Source organism: Falco biarmicus, chromosome 6 (genome assembly GCF_023638135.1).
Source record: "Falco biarmicus isolate bFalBia1 chromosome 6, bFalBia1.pri, whole genome shotgun sequence".
Lineage (NCBI taxonomy): Eukaryota > Metazoa > Chordata > Aves > Falconiformes > Falconidae > Falco > Falco biarmicus.
Window position 1 is genome coordinate 28,978,353 of NC_079293.1, and position 19,347 is coordinate 28,997,699.

The window sequence follows — 19,347 nt, forward strand, 5'->3', positions numbered from 1 at the left end:
GTTCGAACAGTTCCATTAGATTTCATCTGCGGGGATGGCTTAGAGCTGGAGCACATTTCCCACACCAGAGCACTGGTCAGGTTACTGGGGCCACCTGTCGTTATTAACACTGCCCTTCAGAGGGGTGAGCTACAGGCAATCTCTTACAGACACTAGATGACAAATATCCATAGTAAGTTATTTCCTTGAAAGGAGGGAAACTTTCAGCTCTTACAGTTCCTTACCTAGAAACAAGCTGATCACATCAGGGTCACTTCACTAGACACCAAATACACAAGACATAGAAAGCAACAGAATATAGTAGTATTTCTATTAAAAAAGCAGCAGTAGTAGCCCATTCCCAGTTCTGACTCCTCTTCCAAGGAAACAGTAATTTCAAATCAAACTGGAGACAGCACCATGGTGTTTTTCCTGTTAGCACCTGGAAATCCTCAAGCCCCAAAAAACGGGGATTAGCTACACCACTAATCCTGGGGAAGAGACCAACAGCTCCCAGTGTCTCCCACTGCAGCAGCAACCCCACTTCCATTGTTATTAATGATCTCACCAAGTCTGGCACAAAGAAAGAGAAAGCCCCTGAGAAGGAGTAGGAAAAGGAAGACTGAAAGAGCATTTAAAATGAGATTGTCCGTCTAATTAGGCTTTAGGCCAACTGTCAAGACTGTTCGCAGCAAGGGGGTGATTTAGGACTCCGCTCTACACCAGCCTCTCTATTCTACAGTTCTTTTTTCAAGAGTCATCCAAAAAGGGATAGCTTTTCTCATGTGCACCTTTGTTACTCTATACAAGACTAACACTGTGTGTCAAAAATATTGTTTTATTCTTTAATTGAAACAGAAGCTGACCAGGTTCCACCTCCATGGAAAAAAAAAATAAATCACATTTAAAATTGGTTACACTAACAGCCTCCAGTATAACACTCAAGCAGTACACTATCAACAAAATGAAAACCAAGATGTTCCAAAGATATCCATGTTGTCCTCAAAATATTTGTTACACAATACAATCAAGTTTACTGGTTATGACAATTCATAGAATTTCTGCAATGTTTTCTTGAGATGCGTACAGTTCACTGCTGCAGTGCATCAAATAGCACAGTGTGTCATGTGCTGTGTCTCCGTAAAAAGGCCACTGGAATATCCATCTGATTGTGATCCAGGTTGCAAACTGCTGCACAAACTGTCCCAAGAAAAGAAGTTTCCTGAAGATCTCACAGCTCATCTTTATCCCAGTCATCCAGATCCACATCGCTGAGATCAATATCATCTTCAACTGGAAGCTGTGAAAAAGGGAATGTTTTGAGCATATGTTTAGAAGCGCTTAATACCAGGACATTATCACAGACTTCGAAAGATGCTTACTCCTCCCTGAGAGTAAAGCTCCCTCCTGTCCTCTCTTTCATTCATAAAAATCTGTGTATTAAGCACAGCACAAGCACTCGAAGTTTAGATTACAAGGATGTTTCCTACTAATAAAAACAGTCCAGACAAACTATGCAGCAAAAATACTACCATATTCTGCATTTTAATTCCACCTGAAGTAGATCAAAGGATTGCAGTAACTTTGTTTTTTTACAGCGATGTTGAACCTTAAGAACACGCTTAGTCACAGTGTTGTTGGTTACACAGGCTCTACCTTACAAACTTTGATGGTAAGGTCAGCATATTGCAGAACCCAAGCCTCCACAACATTCAGATCTTGTACATGTACACTACCACCTCCCTTTACTCATCATAGGTAAACACACGATTTAGCCTCAAAGGGGTTCAACTTTCAGATTACATCCTAACAGTGAGGCAGGAATATCTGCCCACAGTGTCAGACTATGAATCTGGTGTTCGATCTGGTGACAGGATTTACAGTGGGAAACCATCAGCACAACTTGCCAGTCTTTGGAGAAGACTTTTCACACTGCCAGTTCTTAGTTACTCTATCCAGTCACTTCTGAACCCAGCAAATCAGCACTTTTAAGAGATGGAGCACCTCTTACCTCACCATCTTTGCCATCCCAAGGTTCAACTGAATGAATTTTAGGAAAAGCTCCACCGCCCACTGGTGCTGTAGAGCCACGACCAACAGATAGTTCCCTGTGAAAAACCAAGTTAAATTTAAGAAGTTTCTCCAGTTTCCATCCACCTGGAACAGTGCCTGCTTCAGAAAAAAGCAAGTCAACTTTGAGATCTTCATCACTTGAAACAAATCTAAACTGTCTATCACTTTCTGCTTCTCAATTTGAAAAGCTTTTGTTTCCAAAGCCCTTAAAGCAGCATTACTAATTTACAATTAGATCCAAGGAGAACAAGTAAGTGAGCTACACTTCCGTATTTCAGCAGCATTAACAACCATGGACAAACACAGGCCTTTAACATTATGCTGTTTATCACTTAAGGCAACTCCAGGAGTCTATAATCCTACCTTTGAAAGTCACCTGTAACTGGTACTTGAAATCAGTAGTAATCTTTTTTTTAGTGGAGACTGAGCCTCCATGGGTTACAATGGGTATAAGGTAACCAGCTTCTGCTGGTTTGCTCAAAGAGCCTAACATTAAAATCCTGAAGAGCTAATCCCTTTGCATTCTTTCAGAGACAAGACTGAATAAGCATTCCTCCCTGGGTGGAATACACAGTTCCTATGCTATTCTCCCTATTTCCTTACTTTTTGTCAACACTGTTGAGACTGCCTATTAGATTACAAAAGCTGCACACAGCAAGATGAGTTAACAGCCAGCTACACCAACTGTGATTGTATTGCTTTCTCTAGGCAGTACAGCTGAGCCGAAGTGTCAAGAGATTATTGTAACAAGTATTGCTCTGCAGTAAGACAATACGTAACAGCTTATATTGCATTAAGTAATTGGTTAAGTCAGCTGTTGTATCCTGCAAGCACCATCCACACTCACCAGGAGAGGCTTCACCAAGATGGATTTTATAGACTGAGAATTTGCCACACGAGGGGCAGACATTTCTTTCACATGCGTTAATACAGACTGTTTGGTATTACTCTTCCTGCACCCAAATCCTAATTTTTACTTGATCCTCTAAGAACGTTCCCTTTTTGACATTAAGAAAGCTTGGTCACTTACACAGGTTAAGAGAATGTAGTACTGTTCCACTAGTCCAGCTGGAACAAGGTTCAGTTAATGTGCTTCTTACGGCAAGGTGGGGAAAGACTTGCAATTCTGACTGTCTGCCATTCTCCAGGCAAGGACATGGAAATAGCTGCTAATGTAAGCTCTCAGAGGCTCTCACGTAGCTTACGCAGTTTAGTGTTTTACCTATAGAAGCAGAATTCCCACTTCACTTTGACCATGCTTATGTAACAGTTAAGCTTAGCTACTGTTTCAGTGTTGTTGCTGCCTTCCCTCCTCCTCTTTGTTGCCTTTCACCACTCAGTTCTTCTCAGCACTGGCTCTTGCCCAACTACACGAGAGGCAGTTTCAGGGAACCTGCGCTAAGAAGTCAGTAGCTTAGATTGATTGCTTCAGCTTCCCCCACTTAGTTTCAGATGCCATGGAATGGGGAAGGCAGAATCAGACCAAACCAGAAAAATGAACAGCAACATACAGAACCTCAAGAACCTTAAGCAGCACCCGCTTAAGATTCCCAAACTGGGAACTTTCCAATTACTAATTAGAATGCACCATTTGAATTTAGTATTGATTACCAAGTCCCATTAATTTCTTAGGCTACCAGAACCAGAATTTCTCAAGATCAAAACTACTTCTGTTTCAAAGCGGTTTTAAAAGGCTTGTGCTGAAACTACCATGTTAAGTCTAAACGGCCAACTTTTTAATTCTGTCCACCACAAAAAAGCAGCAGCTGCTTTACTAGTTGCAATTCCCACTGAAATCATTCCATTACTCCAGTTCTCTTACCTGTGCAAGTTTTGCCTGCTCCAGGAGAGCCTGATTTTGGTCTAGAGAGTTCACAGCCCCTGTTACAGAAAGGTTTAAGTCACTTAAATTTCATACCTGAGAAACTCATTAATCCCTTGCTCGCTGAATGATCCTTTCAGAAGGGCAAATTTCATCTTCCGAGCATTAACAGCTGCCATTGCTGGATAGCCAAAGCCTCCAATCCCTAAAGAGCTCTCAAGATCTGACTGAGCACCTGCTTCTGCCCACAGCCACCTTGAGGAAAAGACAAAATAGAAAATGCATAATTAGGATACACACTACAATCATTTGAAGTCACACATACCCTGCAATTCTGCAGAGGTCAAGTTGGGCTCTGAACTGCCCTTGACTGTGTCAACAGTTACCGAAGCCAGCAGGGAATAGCAGCGGAGTCTCAATCTTGAACAATTCAACAGAAGAAAGCCCCTCCCTCAACAGCACCTCTAGGCCAGCCCCACAGCCACTGAAAGCTGGATCAGAAGAACAGCCATGGAAGACAGTCCAGGGGAAGAAGTTACCAATCTGAACAAATTGCTACACTTATGCCTATATCAGCCATTTTAAACCTTGCTTAAAGTCACAGAACTGAACATGACAAAGTACTGCCCAAATCCCACTGTAGAGGATTCCTGGCCTAAGACTGCAAGACCTGTATTTCACTCTGTATTTGTTCCTCATTGGTCAGGTCTCAGTTCCTCTAATGCTTAGAAAGTCCCCTGAGGAACCTCTGGAATCAGCCAGTCTCATAGCTTCCCCCCACTCCCGGCAGGCTTTCATGCCATTTTGACCCCTTTTCACAGCAGTGTGTCAGAACAGCTTTTACTTCCCAGAGATCCTAACCTCAATACTTGAGTGGAGGGGGAGAAGAGGCAAAGCCTGCTGGCCTGTTTCTTTGACAGCATGAAACTTGTTAATAAACTGCATGTAGGTCCCACCCCCCCCCCACCCCCCCCGAGAATTCAGTCATAATGGCAGACCCACCTACCAGCAAGGCTCTAAAAAAACTGGATAAACACTGCCTTAAAATATTTTAGCATTCAGGACAAAAGACTGTTAATCTGACCTCATTAATGCTTAGTTATCACTTGTAAATGCATGATTTGAAAGGTGGATGAAAAGAAAACAAATCAACAGTTTATTATAAAACCACAGCACCCCCTCCCACAGCACAGTTAGTGAAATACCAAGATACACTAACCTGAACAAGGAACAGCTCTTATCTGCAGTTAAATCGTTATCATACAAATTCCATCCTGTTACCTCTAAACATGCTCACATCTTTCCTAAGACAACCACTCTGCAATGACACTTACCCCCACATCTTCTTTTTGTATTTTTCAGCCATTTTTAACATGACATCCAGGTAAGAATTCCTCCCCGAAGCTCCTGTTTGTTAGACAATTGGACAAGTTAAAACACACAACTACATGCTCTAAGTGACAAATTCATATAGAAGTCTGTCTGCTGGCTTGCATGTCTACCTGTGTCAAGAATATGAGGCAGAACAGAAATGATGCAGAGCTGATGAGCATCACAGGTACTCTTCAGAACATCTTCACTAATTATCTAGAAGAAAGTAGCAGAAAGTCAATGAGATTAAGACCTGGTTAACCAGCTATGACTGCAGTTCCCTCCGACAGCCTATCAACTTCATCCTAGAAGGCAGTAAGTGCTGAAGCAATTTGACACAGAAGCTTACAAGCCTCTCCCACTTCACTCGTCCCCCCTCAAAACACAAAACTAATTAGAAAGTTCACAACATCTTCTGTTAAGACTTGCAGCAACAAGTAAGCAAGCAGTACCAAATACGGCTTAGAGAGAGCACAGTAAGATGCCATTTCTTGCTCAAAATCACACCATCTGTGGACCAGGGCTAGAAATAGCACACAGACCTATGCATGTGCCTGTAGGTTTCATTCACGGCACTGCTAGCCTGAGGTCAGCCAGCACGGCGTAGCATTTGCTGAAGATCGGGACACTTCATCACCATTAATAGATCAGTAACAGTTTTGTGTTATCTACCTTAAAAAATGATCAACCTGTTTTTTAACATCAGTCATCTGCAAAATTGGTGTACCCCTGCCAGTAAAAATTTCAAAGCAGGCAGCCCCAATATATCAGTTGTATACAAGTACTACTGTACTAACATTATGTACATTATAAAGAATACAGAAGAAATTTTAAAATTATGACATATGAAATAAACACCATTTTAAAATATCTGTAAGTTCATTAATAGGCAAACATTTTCTTCCTCCTGCACCTCAGTGGGCTGTCTTGCATGCACCCCACTTTGTGGGCAACTGATCACCATTTTAAACCTACCAACATCAACCTGAGACTAGAAGTCACCATAGAGAGGGTGCAATTTTTGGACCACAAGCACCTCCCAATGATGGCTTCAAATGACAACACCCTGCCCTCTTGTAAGAAAAAAGGATGGGGCACAGAATCCTACTTTTTCACTTATTCCTCAAGAGAGAATCCCTGGTACCGTACCACCCTGTCAGTGCCTTCACTGTGACTGAAAGATGATCAGAATTGATAATCACAAATTCACAGTAAAAGTTAGACAACAGAAAGCTGAATGATCAGACTCGTCATCCTTGACTTTCTGCTGTAAAACAGTGCACAAGCACCACACCTAGGCTGTTTTATTTACAGTTAACAGTCCTGTAAAAACTGCTTCAAAGGACATGATGGAAAGAAAAGCAGTTTGAGAGAATGATGTAGAGGTACCTCCAGGAGCTCAGGTGGTGGTGCATTATCAGAAAACAGATCCAGAGCACGAGCAATGATATCAGATCTAGTTCTTCCACCATCATAATCAACAGGGTCTTCTCCTTTCTGGAAGATTTTAATGGTAGGAAATCCACGAATCTGCAAGGCAATTTTAAGTCATCAGCTCAAATAAATCTGAATATTTATGACAGAAGTTATCTGCTACTCTGACATGTTCTAGATTGAAAGAGAGGGAAGACATTTAACATCTACGTGAAGACTCACATAGCCTTATGACATAACTTGAACATTTTGTAGCTTCCAACTTGTGCAAACAATTCAAAACAAGGTTAACATGCTGAAACACTGTTTCAAGTTTCAGGCCTGATGAATCAGCCATGGTCTCATCACGGTTTAGGTCCACCAAACACTGCAGGTTTAAGTACCATGAGGACTATCTTCGTACTTTGCATTTATTAGACATTAGTTTCCCCATTTGGGGTGTGTGTAGGGGTGGTCAGCACACCTTCAGCTCCCTTACTGTATTACAGAGTACCTGTTCACTTTGGGCACGCAGCATAGCTGACCTGGGCAGCTAATATTGTTGGAACGATCCCAAATAACTGGCTCCCAGATGTACAGGTATGCGTGGGTTCTGCAGATGCCCAGCCAGCATACCAGCAGTCTGAAAGGAGACACCTCTCACTTCAGATGATAAAGCCATACAAGATCTTATGAAATAAACAGCCTTTTTAATCAGCATTATCCAGATTTATTTCTTTTCTCTTACCATTTATATTGTTACTAACATTCAGGAATGATTGATTTGTGGAAAAATGGTATGTGTCACGTAAGTGTTTTGTGCTAAAAGTAACGTTAAGTGGTACTACATTAAGGAACAGTTCAGTAATTAAAGGGAAATACGACTTACTAGAGATGGAAGGGAAACTGCAACCACTGCAGAGCACACTCACCCCGTATCGGCTTGCCAGCATCTGATTGACTGTTGCATCTACTGCAGCCAGCTTTACTTTTCCCTTTGTTTGTTCCTTCACCTCAGTGGCAGCAGCTGCCCATTCTGGCTCCAGACTGAAAAAAACAAAGAGTATGAGCACTCTGAGCTCTCTCCGAGCTAGCAAATGCATAACACATGCCAACATTATGTAGCATACTCCACTCAGGAAAAAAATAAAATCTCTGTAAAGAATGACAGCTGGGAAGGTTATTCCAAATGAGACTGAAAACCTCCATCTGAAGGAATGAAAAGGTTAATATAACTTCTGGTTCTTATTTCCATTGGTAACTAGGAATTTTAGTAAGGAAGAATGCAGCCAGAGCAGCACCAAGGTGCCCCGAGCAGAAGCCCATGTATTTTTGAAAACCCCACTTCTGATATACCAGAGATGCAAGGTGTCTTTTAGGGGATTAAGGCTATTGCACAAACACAAGCATTAATGGGAACTGAACTGCCAAAGAAAAGCCTCATTTACTTTTTGCAGTGCCCACACCACGGGGCATAAAACTCCACCATCCACACATCATCGCTATTTATGACGTTCTTATCAAAGCTGTCATCAGTCAACTCAATCACATCCTTCTTATCTCCACCTCCACTCTCTCGGCTCTGCAAGAAACAAACAGACCCTCACATAAGTAACCAAAAATAAGCTCGCTTGTGTGTCACGTCATACCAAATGGCTTTTATTTGAATAAGATACAAACCAGGCAGTATTAGGTCATACAACTTTTCCATTTCAGAACTGACAATACACACTGTCTACTCCCACAGCACTTTCAGAAAACAGCAAGTGAACCTTCTCTTAAAGGGAAATCAGGTCAAACTGACAAACAAGAAGATACAGGAACACTTCCCCAGTTCTTCATGCTCTATCTATCCAAGAACAAAGTGCTCTCCAACCCTCAAAATCTACTGTGCCCTGGTTTCCAGGCAAAAGAAACATGAGAGTGCAATACACACTACAGGGTACTGTCCACGCAGGTCTTCCATCTGGCCAACCTGAGGACGTCAGAGTACTTGCTCCCTTATTTAGAAACAGCAGTAGGAGCTAGAAGCTTCTCTATTTAACTTCAGGGAGAACTCCAGCAAGCCAACTTCAGAAGAACACTACCAAATTAAAAAAAACCTTCATCCATCTACCTTAGACTAGGCAAACGGTACTTCAACCAGCTGGAGAACGGGGCTAACAGGGACCTCAGAGTTCAAAGGGACACACACCTGGGGAATAAAAACCCCATGTACTAGTACATGCCGAGGACTGACTAGCCAGAAATCAGCTTTACAGAGGGAACCTTGGGGGACCTGGTGGACAAGTTGGACATAAGCCAGCAATGCACCCCTGTGGCAAAGGCAGCCAACAGCCTCCTGAGCTGCACTAGGCAGAGTTGCCAGCAGGTCTGAGGAGGCGATCTTTCCCCTCTGCTCAGCACTGTGAAACACCTGGAGTGCTGGCACTCCCCAGTATAAGAGACATGCAAACACTGGTGAAAGTCCAGCCAAGGGTCAAAGCTGATTAAGGGCTCTGAGCATCTGACATGTATGTTGAGAAAATTGCAATTGCTCAGCTGGAAAAAGAAGGCTCAGCATGGATCCTATTCATGTATATGAATACCTGGGTGGAGGTGACAAAAAACCAAAGGCAGACTCTTCTCTGCAACACCCAGTGACAGGACAAAGAGGACATAAATTAAATTCATGTATTTCAACTGAAAAGTAAGAGAAATCTTTTCTACTGTGAGGGCAGTCAAACACCAGAACAGGTTGCCCTAAGAGTACAGTCCATGTGGAGTCTCAGTCTTTGCAGATACTCACAACTTGCTGGGACACAGCCCTGAGCAATCTGCTCTAGTTGATCCTGCAGCCAGTAGGGGGTCTGGACTAGACAACCTCCAGAAGTCCCTTCCAACTTCAACTATTCTGTAACCCAAGTCAGCAACACAAACTCTGATCTCCTGTACAAGACAGTCTCCAGTTGAAAACACACACGTTCACTCAAATACCTGTTTGCCAGAACTATATCCTCCACTCCTGCCACTAAGACGCTCTTTCACCAGGGACCGAACAGCACTTAAAGCAGCATCAACAATAGCATCACTTGTCCTGCCACCTGCAACATAGAAAAATGAGTTATTAAAGCATCAAAAGGACAGTTTAAGGTAGGCCCCTGACCTAATTACAAACTTAATACTCCCTCATCCTAAGGATTCTTCAGAAAAAGCAGAACTAAGCTATGAGTGATATGGTACTAGTGGTAGAACATCACTGACTTAAAACACGAGCAGCAGGACTGACTTCACTTTTTAACTACCCACCTTATTCAATGGTGGTGGCTGTGCTAAGTTCCCAGTAATTAGAAGAGAGGAATAATTTGGAACTGCCTATTAACCTCCACCCAGTACAGACTGCAGATAGGACTGTTAGCCCATGCTAAGACACAAAATTTGGTCAGACCAGTCCCACCCATCTGTGTCTCAGTTACTACATGCACTAGACAGAAACACCACACAAGACAGCATAACAGCCACCATAATTACTGTATTCAGGGAAGTTTTCAGGCATGCAACATGTGAAAGGGCATCACGCTTACCCTGATAATCCTCTGCTTTGTTTTTGTTGGCTCCAAATATCTTGATGGTTGGAAACCCTCTGACTCCATACTGTCCACCCAAGGATTGATGTTTATCTGCATCTACTGCACCTACTTTCACTACACCCTGTGGAAATAAAAACAAGAACCAAGATAAGACTTCTACAGTGTTTTAATACATTTTATACTCTGTGCATTCTAAAGTGAGTTATTAGAAGAGTAAGAAAAGTCACCACAAGACAGGCGTTATCCCCCCAGAAGCACTGAACTACAGACCAGCATATCTTTCTTCACCCTGACAAACTAAAGTTTGTTTGGGGTTTTAGTTTGGGGTTTGTTTTTTTTTTAAAGGGGAATACATTTTACATAGTTCAGCAAATCGCCACATGACCAAGTTTTCTGTAATTAAAGAAATGTTAATCATGAACAGCTTACAGAACTGTTTTCAAATATTCAGTTCCTGCTGTTCCTGTACTTCAGAGGCAGGTAACAGGACAGCAAGGAAGAAAAGCGGAACATGCTATTTTGGGGGATGGCTGGATTGTAGCATCATCTGGTGCTGTTAAAAGCAGCCCTGGAAAACAGTAGTTGGAATTCACAGGGACAGAACTGATTTGCTTCCTCTACAATTCAATGGCTTCTTTAAAAAAAACCAACACAAACACAAAATCCTGACTTTTTAAATGCCTTTGACTGGCTGAACAAATATAATCGACACAGTTTTGGAGACCAAATGCCACCTTCATGTTCCCAAGCCAGATGACAAACAGCCAAACTCCTCCATCTACTGCCACAAGCACATTTGAAAGACTGAACTTACTTTTAATGCTGTTGCTGCTTTCTTCCACTCAGGGGTTAGTCTCTGACAATGACCACACCTTTTAGAAAGAAAAAAGGAAAAACCACCAAACCATTAACTGTCATTCAGGTCTGACAACTATTTCACAAATAACACTGATCTTTTTGGGTCTGCAATTACAAAACAGTCAACTCACAGCAAGCTGTAGGAGACTTAAGACCTACTCATGAAGAGGGGATGTTGTGGCATAGCCTCTTCACATCTTTCATGATCACCATGATCACATGAGTGATGAAAAACCCCCACAAGTATTATGCAAATGCATACACATATGCCCATATCTCAAAAGCTGCCTGGCTTCCCCAACACAGAAGCAAACACGAGCACCAAAATCCAGATTCACACACTAGTCTGCCTGTTGTGAACTAAAATGGGCCTGTGATGAGGCCTGAAAAAAAATATTCTAGAGGTTTCTTAATTAGCGAGAGTTTGTGGCACACGATTTCCTAGAGGTGTCTGGGCGAGAAAAGCAACAGTTGACTGGCAACTAGTGTACCATCACAGGTCTGTAGGGAAAGAAACTGCCAATTTATTTACACCTGTTCCACACTATTGCCATTATTCAATAAAGCTTTCCATTCCCCATAAAGCTGCAAAAACTCTAGAAGCAGCACAGCATCCTTTCCCCTAAACTTCTCAGTTCGGACCCAGCTAGGCTGTTGCAATGAAAGGCCTCTTCCTCCAGAATGCGGAGCTTTGGACAGCAATAGCATTGAGAATTTGTGCAAAGATGGAATATACATCACAAGAATTTACATGGAAGACACTCCATGCTCTGCATGCGAGCAGAAGAGGAGACAGAGGTGCTATATTAAGATTCACAAAGCCATTATTTTTCAATGAAAATTGGAAATACTAAGTGTGAATTTAGATTTGTGCTTTCACTTCAGAATCAAGTTAAGACAGACGTGAGGGGACTTCTCACTCTCCTACTGCACTTCAATCAGTCATTTTTAATACTAGTTTCAGGGGAAAAACTGAAGTAGTAAAATAGCATATAAGGTTTTTTTATTAGACCTTATTTGCCAACTTGAAACCAGTTCCTGCCTTTTTCCCTCATGAGGATATTTAAAATAGGAATCCCAACCACAGCTATATTGCTAGTCATGAGGCTATCAAACCAGAACTGTACTGCCAACAACTGAATGAAACCCTGAACAGCAGATTCCTACGCTGCTCTTTCATGACAAGCAGCAGCAAGTAGGCAGCTGTAATTCTTACCATGGGGCGTAGAACTCCACAAGCCACACGCTCTCACTCTGAATGACCTCTTTGTTGAAGTTAGTTGGTGTTAGCTCTATCACATCATCACTGGCCGAATATAAACCATTAACTGCCAGGAACAACGTGCAGCTCACTATGCCTAGAACAAAAAGTAAAGAAATCAGCATTCCTGCAGAACATTTATGATTTTCCTGTTGCCATAGCTAAATCATCTCCCCACTCCCTGCAACTGGTGGGAGGCATTTCTATTTGACCGGAAAAAAGAGGGAAATTACAGCAAGATATAAAATTTCCCTCCTCACTTAAATCATGATTCCACAGGATCATGCAATATATTCTCTATGCCTAAAGCTAGATGGAGTTATGCCACTCCTACTATGGCCCTCCAGAGAGGATTTTGTCAAAGCTCCTTACCCTAAATACTAGTGGTACCAGACCAACAGAACTTCTACACAATCAGCCACATTTTATTTCAGGTCCTTCTCACAAAAACTCCTAAGTTAGCTGCTCACAGCTCTTGCACAGCAGGAGCTCAAACACATCTTTCACAGAAGCACATAATGCAGGACCACCCCAACTAATCTTCATACAGTCACACTGATTTTAGTACCAGCACTTGACACACTGGTAGTATAAGGAGCTCCTTCGTTCTCACTCATGAAGATCTTTGTCTACCATTGATTTATCTCTCCAGCAACAGACTGAAGAACAATAGCTAAATCTCTCTGGTAACAACTCAAGCACTCATAGAAAGCTAAAAAAATTTAAAAAGCTGCAAGGATATTGCTTTCTCTTAAGACAGACTTCATGCTTCTGGATTTTACTATTGCCTGAGACTTTGCACATAAAACCTCAGAACCCTTTCTTCTACCTCATCAGAGACAGAGATAACTTGATGAAAGATGACAAGCATCTCTAACAAAAAAATCACATAGCAAAAGACTCTTCTTAATCCACCAAAGACGGGGGGTGGTGGTGGGGGTGGGAATAAGAGCTCAGACACTGAAGTCACAATTAGGCAAAACCCAGCTTTGCTGTCACTAGTTAATAACTTGCATAGGAAGCTGTTAACTTGCATAGGAAGCTGCACATTCTCAAGACTGAATGCGACAGGAAGATACAGTTGAGTGATGCAGAAACACCACAGCACACGGTACACAGACTGCACAGCATCACCTACACTTTATCAGTCCCACTCAAGAAAAGCCAGTTTCATTATACCTATTCTGCAGACGAGAGCAGCTGACAGAAATATCTTCCAGGTTATTCAACCAGAGATCAGGACTGAGTTGCCAAGCTGCAACACAGCGCCCTATCTGCTACACCACTCCCCCTCCTAATGGCTTCTTATAACCCTAGGACCCAACCCTTTTCTTTTGGGGTTATCACCACCAGAATCTGGTGTTTCCACCACCAGACTTACACCTTAGAGCGACTCTCCCTTCAGTATGCCCACACGCAAACAGAACTTCGTCCACACTGATCAACTGACTTCCAAGGCCATCCGTAGCTGTCACAGCATGTTACAGTGACCTACAGTAGCAGCTGCTGCTGGGGCAGAGTAAGAAAATAAGGATAGAAAAAGCTACTTGACCCTTACAGTCACTCTCAAGAGAAAAAAGCCTTGTCTAGACAGAATGAGACCATTAAGTTGAAATCAGCATATTTTGGCACAACCTAACGACATCTCTGGCAGAACACATTCAGAAGCTGAAGAGTTCACTCAGCCATTTCTGCCACTTCAAATAGAGAAGTTCTAGCTTATGCAAAAACACCTGCTAAAGAGAACTCACATACGAAAGAACATGGTTAAATCCACCTAGTCACGTATCACTGCTTTCCCCCCCCCAAGACTATGACTCATGAAATGGCGGCATTCCTTCATATAGTGAAATATTCAAGGTTTAATTCATCATACAAAAAGATCCATTTCCTACAAGCATCTAAGCCAGGAAGATGCAGATCCATCCTTGATATTGAGGCAAAAAAGAAAAATCTCAGATAAACTGATTTCAGAAGTCGTTTTCTGATGTAAGCATGTTACCTAGACAAAGGCATTGTTAAACCAACTAAGGCAACTCCACACTGGTATTACTAGCCCTCATCGAAAAACCAAGTTGTAACTGAAGACCTGGGGAAAAAGCTTTTGCTATGGGACGATGATGATGATTCTGTGACCTCCTCCTTAGCACACGCACCCCTGCTGCAGCAAAGCTGGGCGTACAGAAGCTCACCCCCCACACACGTGCGCTGGGTGAGAGCCCCTCGGCCCTGTGCAGCGCGACCAGCACCCTCGGTACTGCCATAAAGGGGTCCGAGGGGCACTACCCAAGAGGTTTACCCATGTATTCGGCACGGAAGACCCAGCAGCAGGGGGAGGGGAAGAGGAAGTACCGTTCCCCACGGGCTCCCCTTTTAATCATCAGTTATTACTTTCTTACTGCCCTTACAGCACTGGATCGCAGGCGAGGGCAGCCAGGCAAGCGGAACTTCACCGCTTGCTGGAAATCAAAGCGGTTAAGGAGAGATAAGCACCGTCCCGGCTTTTTTGTTGTTGTTACTGGTATCTTCAGGCCATCTGCCCGCGACCCGGTAACCCACCGAGCGTCCCCCGCTCCCCCGCGGGCGGCACAGCGGCTCGGGCCGGCAAGGACCCGGACGCTACCGCGGGCGCGGCCACCGCGGGCGCTGCCCCCACTCCACAAGTCTCCCGCCCCGCCGAGAGCGGCCCGCACAGCCCAGGGCCCTCGCTGCTCCCCGAGCGGGAGACGGGCGCACGGCGGCTCCAAGCCCGTCCCCGGCGCCCTCCTGCCGCGACAGGCCCACACCCCCGGCGGGGTCCGACAGGCCCAGGAGGAAGGAAGCCGCGGCCCGCCGCTCCCTCTGCTTGCGGGCCTGCCGGCCCACCGCCCCCGCGGCGCAGCCGGCCCATCCGCCCCCTCAGCGCCCCTACGGCTCCTACCCCACCAGAGCCGGCCGGCTGCGCACACCCCCATGGCTGCCTCCAGCTCCCGCAGCCGCCGCCGATGGAGCCTGCCCGCCCCGCCCCGCCGCCCACGCGCCGCGCGTTCCCCGCCGTGGCCGCCGCCCATTGGCGGAGCTGGCGCAGGCGCACTAGCGCAGCCAATGGGGAGCAGCCGCGTCAGTCGCTGCGGGGCGCGGGTGGCCGGAGGAGGCTCTGAGGGGCGGGGCAGGAGGTGAAGGTGGGCGGTGGGGCCGGGCCGCGCTTGGGCTGGGCCTGGGCGGCCGCCGAAAGCAGGGAGGAGGCAGCGGGGGGCCTTGGGGAGCGCTGTCAGCAGGGTGCCGCGGGGACAAGCGGTCCCAGCCTGCTTCTGGCAGCTTCCCAGTATCCTGCTACAGCCAGAGCGCCGTCAGCCGCTTCCCGCCTTGCAGCGCTGGATGGGGCCTGGGGGCCCAGGACTCTGGGCCTGGGCTGGAACACACGCAGGCCTTCAAGGAGAAGGCAGGCGTGCCAGTGTTCAGGCCGAGCTTCACTTGTACCACCTCTAAATGCAAACATAAGCCTCAAGGACTTGACAGTCGAAATGGTGTCACAGTGAAGAGCAAGGCAGGCATCTAAGTTGGAAGAGAAATGGTTTGCAAGTCACAAGCTTGCATGCAAAAGTAGGAAGTAGCCCAGCTGCATGTGCTGTAGGCCGAGGAAATAAAAGTGGCCAAGGAAATAAAAGTAGGGGCAGGGGAGGGCTGGTGCATGCTCATACAAGCAGTTAAAACCTGGATAACCTGCTTTCATCCAACAGAGACTTGGAAAGTTTGGGTCCAGCAGCATGATTTCCCATGAAAAATCATTCCAATTCAAAAGCTTCGGAAATGGATTCAAAAAGCTGGGGTTTTTTTCTCCTTCTATTGATTGCACACTGCAGGAGGGTACTAGAGCTCGGCACTCTGCTGTTGATGGGCGTAGATCTAGACAAAGGTTTTTTGCAGAGCTAGGATTCAACGACTTAAGTGAGCTGTGAAATTTTTAGTGTAGTGGTAGTAGCGGTAGCTGGACTTAATGTACTATTGACACAGCATTTTTCAGCAGCTGGATCTGAAGTGGTCTAAATTGCGCCCCCATCCACACACGTGTTGCTTCCCGCTCACAGCTAGAACTTTTCAGTGTGATCAAGTCCTGCTTTTTAAGAGTATGAAATTGTTAGCACAGTAGTGAGAACAGGCAGCCCTTTTCACCCTCAAGTTGTTTCAGAAATGAACAGGGATGCATGAAATAAAATTTTAATTAGGATGGCTACAAAATACTGGCATCTTGGCATTTCCATCCATAAAAGGGCAGCCTGCTGAGCAGGCAGGTTCAAATTTGTGGTGCTTCCTACATCTGAAGATGAAACATACCTCACCTCTTATTTTACTGACTTCTAGAGCAAACAGGACCTGCTTTGCAGACCATCTTTCCCAAGGGAATGTGCATTTCTCTTTAAGTTCCACCAGTAGGATGAAAAAAGTAAACATGACACCTTGGGGCACTATTGAGCAGTTAGCATGACATTAGACATTAGCTCCAGGTAAAATCCTCAAAACCAGAGGTAATTAAAGGATAGTTTTATGGCACGTAAATTAGCAGAGAAATTTGATAATTTGGGGGAGGTGGCATGGTTGGCTAATAGAAGGAGCTGCATAGAGGTAGCGTATTTTATTTTTCATCAGTACCATGCAACAGTAAGTTGAATGGCTGTGTTTAGCATTTCTGTAGCACCAAGAAGTATGTGTTGAAGTACTTATTGCTGAATAGGAAGCTTTTAACACAGCTCTTTACGTACTGTAAATTCCTAGTGAGTTTCTACAGGAAGCAGTTCTGCACAGGAACAATTCAACATTTTCATGTGTGTTCTGGAAATACGCATAAGATAGCGCTGATAAAACCTGCACCAAGACAAATATAAAAACAGTGATAAAGGGTGATTAAAAACAGGGAAACGATACAGGGTATTTGATAAATGAACTGCCTTCAGATAAAGACGTTAAGGGTTTTAATAAGTTCGCATGTGGCATTACTATGTTAGCAAAGACAGTACTTGAGTGGAGTCTCTGAAGGAGACTTAGATGCTGTTTCTCCATTGCAGCATGAATGTCTGTGATATCACTGGCAAAAAACCTCATGTGACTCATTGCTGCATAAAAAGGGGAAAAATGGAAAGATACTTTGTCTGCAGAGGTTAATGAGACAAGTTCTTGAGTCTATATTTACAAATGTGTGCGTAGTTGCAGGGACAGGATTAGAAGGGGCATTGCAGATTTCCGAGGTCAGCACACTGATACAGCAGATATCATTCCACATATAAGTCTGTGAGACCTCGTGGATGCGTGCAGGTGAGACGGCTGATAAAGAAGCTGAAATCAGTTACCACAGGAAGGAAATGCAGTGTTTGAAGAACGCTTGTACAGGTAGCGAGAGGATTAATGTTATAAATATGAGGACTATTCTTGTATTCCGGGGATCTTGCCTGGTTCCCGCCCTGGCAGATGAGTAGGAGGAGTGTAACGCACAGGGATTCTGGCTTTACAAGTTCTGGGTACTATCTGGCTCCAAAACTGAGATGTGGTTGGGTGTTCCTGGAATGCAAGTTCATGGTAAAGCAAGCTTTGCCTGAAGGAGCACTTTTCATTTGTGTTTTTAACGTGCATTTCATCTTAGTGGCCTGTAATTACCAGAAAGTAGTGGACAGAAGCTTTTACTGGAGACAGAAAAAACAGGGGAAGCCTCAGAGGCAGTAAAAAGCGGTGGGGATGAGGATTGCTCCCTGGAACAACTGGCTTTGTTTCTAGCAGAGGGGAGCCAGCTGCTGCACAGCTTCAGAAGGAATGATGGATGGAGCTTAAGACAAGCTATTCTCTGCCTAATGAGGCTTATTATCTGCTTAGGATGAGACTGGGGTGAAGGTGTGGAAGCTGTAAAAATGCCTTTTGCTAGCTCATTTGATACATGTGACCAGAACTTACGGTGTTTGAAGAAGAAGGGGAAGACTTGGAGGCAGAAAAAGTTTTGAGAGGCCTTCACTAACTGGCAGATGTAGCCCTACAAATATTCCAGGCTTAAGATACCATAGACTGAACCCTCAGATTTCAACAGCAAAAAGAAAATGGGTAATAAGGGTCTAATTTGTTGAGGATTCCTCTGTGCTGATTGGAAACTTGTGAGCAGCAAGGGAGTGGATGATGCGGGAGGTCTCAGATCAGATACCAGGACATCAGAGAGGTTGCAACCCTTCTCTATTGCAAAGTCCTTACGAGAGGAAGAGGATTATAGAAGATGAACATCCAGCTTGGAATATCAGAGGCATGACAGCTTTTCAAATTCAGTCAGTTAACACATGAGAGTTTCCAAAATTTGTCCAGAAGAGTACATGATGACAATGCTTCCCATGCTTGCATTTCCAGAGAGTAGGAGAAGAATGGAAAAATAAATTGTTTTGCTGAAAAACATTGGAGGTGCTTCTGGGTCCATTTCTTTGTTTTCTTCAGCTGGACCAAGCTACTTGTAAATACAGCAAGTCTCAAACCTTCTAGCTTGAAGTACCTAACAAGACTTGGCAGCACAGAAACAGCATTTTCAGCAGCTAAATAAAACATTTAACCTCTTCCTGACAGATGGCCCAGAACATTCTGGACTAAAAGAAGAAATTACACTAAACGATTTCAACTAAACTAGGAAGTTTTTTAGAGTAACATGATGCTTGGTGGTCAGGAGACCATACTCCAGACCACTAGGTCCTTTAGGAATACCTCCAGGTGATTAACATTACTGCAGTTGGGCATAATTTTTGTGCTAAACATGGAAGCTCAGTCTCCATGAATCTCAGGGCTGACTAAATCATATATAGTTGTATAGAAGGCCAGACTGTCTGTTGCTTTGCAAGTCACCTTGGGATTGTCAAGAAAAGTCAAGTGTAATAGATACCTAATGTTATGGAAGCCCAGTAAGCTTCTTGTCGTTTTTGGTTTAATGGCTGGCTTCTTTTGTTTGACTGTTATGGCAAGAAGAAAAATGTATTGTAATAAAGCAAGCATAGCTGTCTTCAGAA

The 19,347-nt window shown here is 44.2% G+C and overlaps 1 protein-coding gene across 1 annotated transcript; it reads right to left on the reverse strand.

Moving 5' to 3' along the window:
• Window positions 1-797: 797 nt before the first annotated feature.
• Window positions 798-15,382, reverse strand: PDIA6 (protein disulfide isomerase family A member 6). Its single transcript, XM_056343314.1, has 13 exons — window positions 15,267-15,382; window positions 12,302-12,443; window positions 11,042-11,099; window positions 10,222-10,348; window positions 9,635-9,741; window positions 8,107-8,240; window positions 7,591-7,705; window positions 6,635-6,775; window positions 5,377-5,461; window positions 5,209-5,281; window positions 3,971-4,129; window positions 1,991-2,087; window positions 798-1,279 (listed from the first exon to the last, which is right to left on the reverse strand). The coding sequence occupies exons 1-13, from the start codon at window positions 15,298-15,300 to the stop codon at window positions 1,211-1,213; spliced, it is 1,341 nt and encodes a 446-aa protein (XP_056199289.1). The 5' UTR covers window positions 15,301-15,382; the 3' UTR covers window positions 798-1,210.
• Between the last annotated feature and the right edge of the window lie 3,965 nt (window positions 15,383-19,347).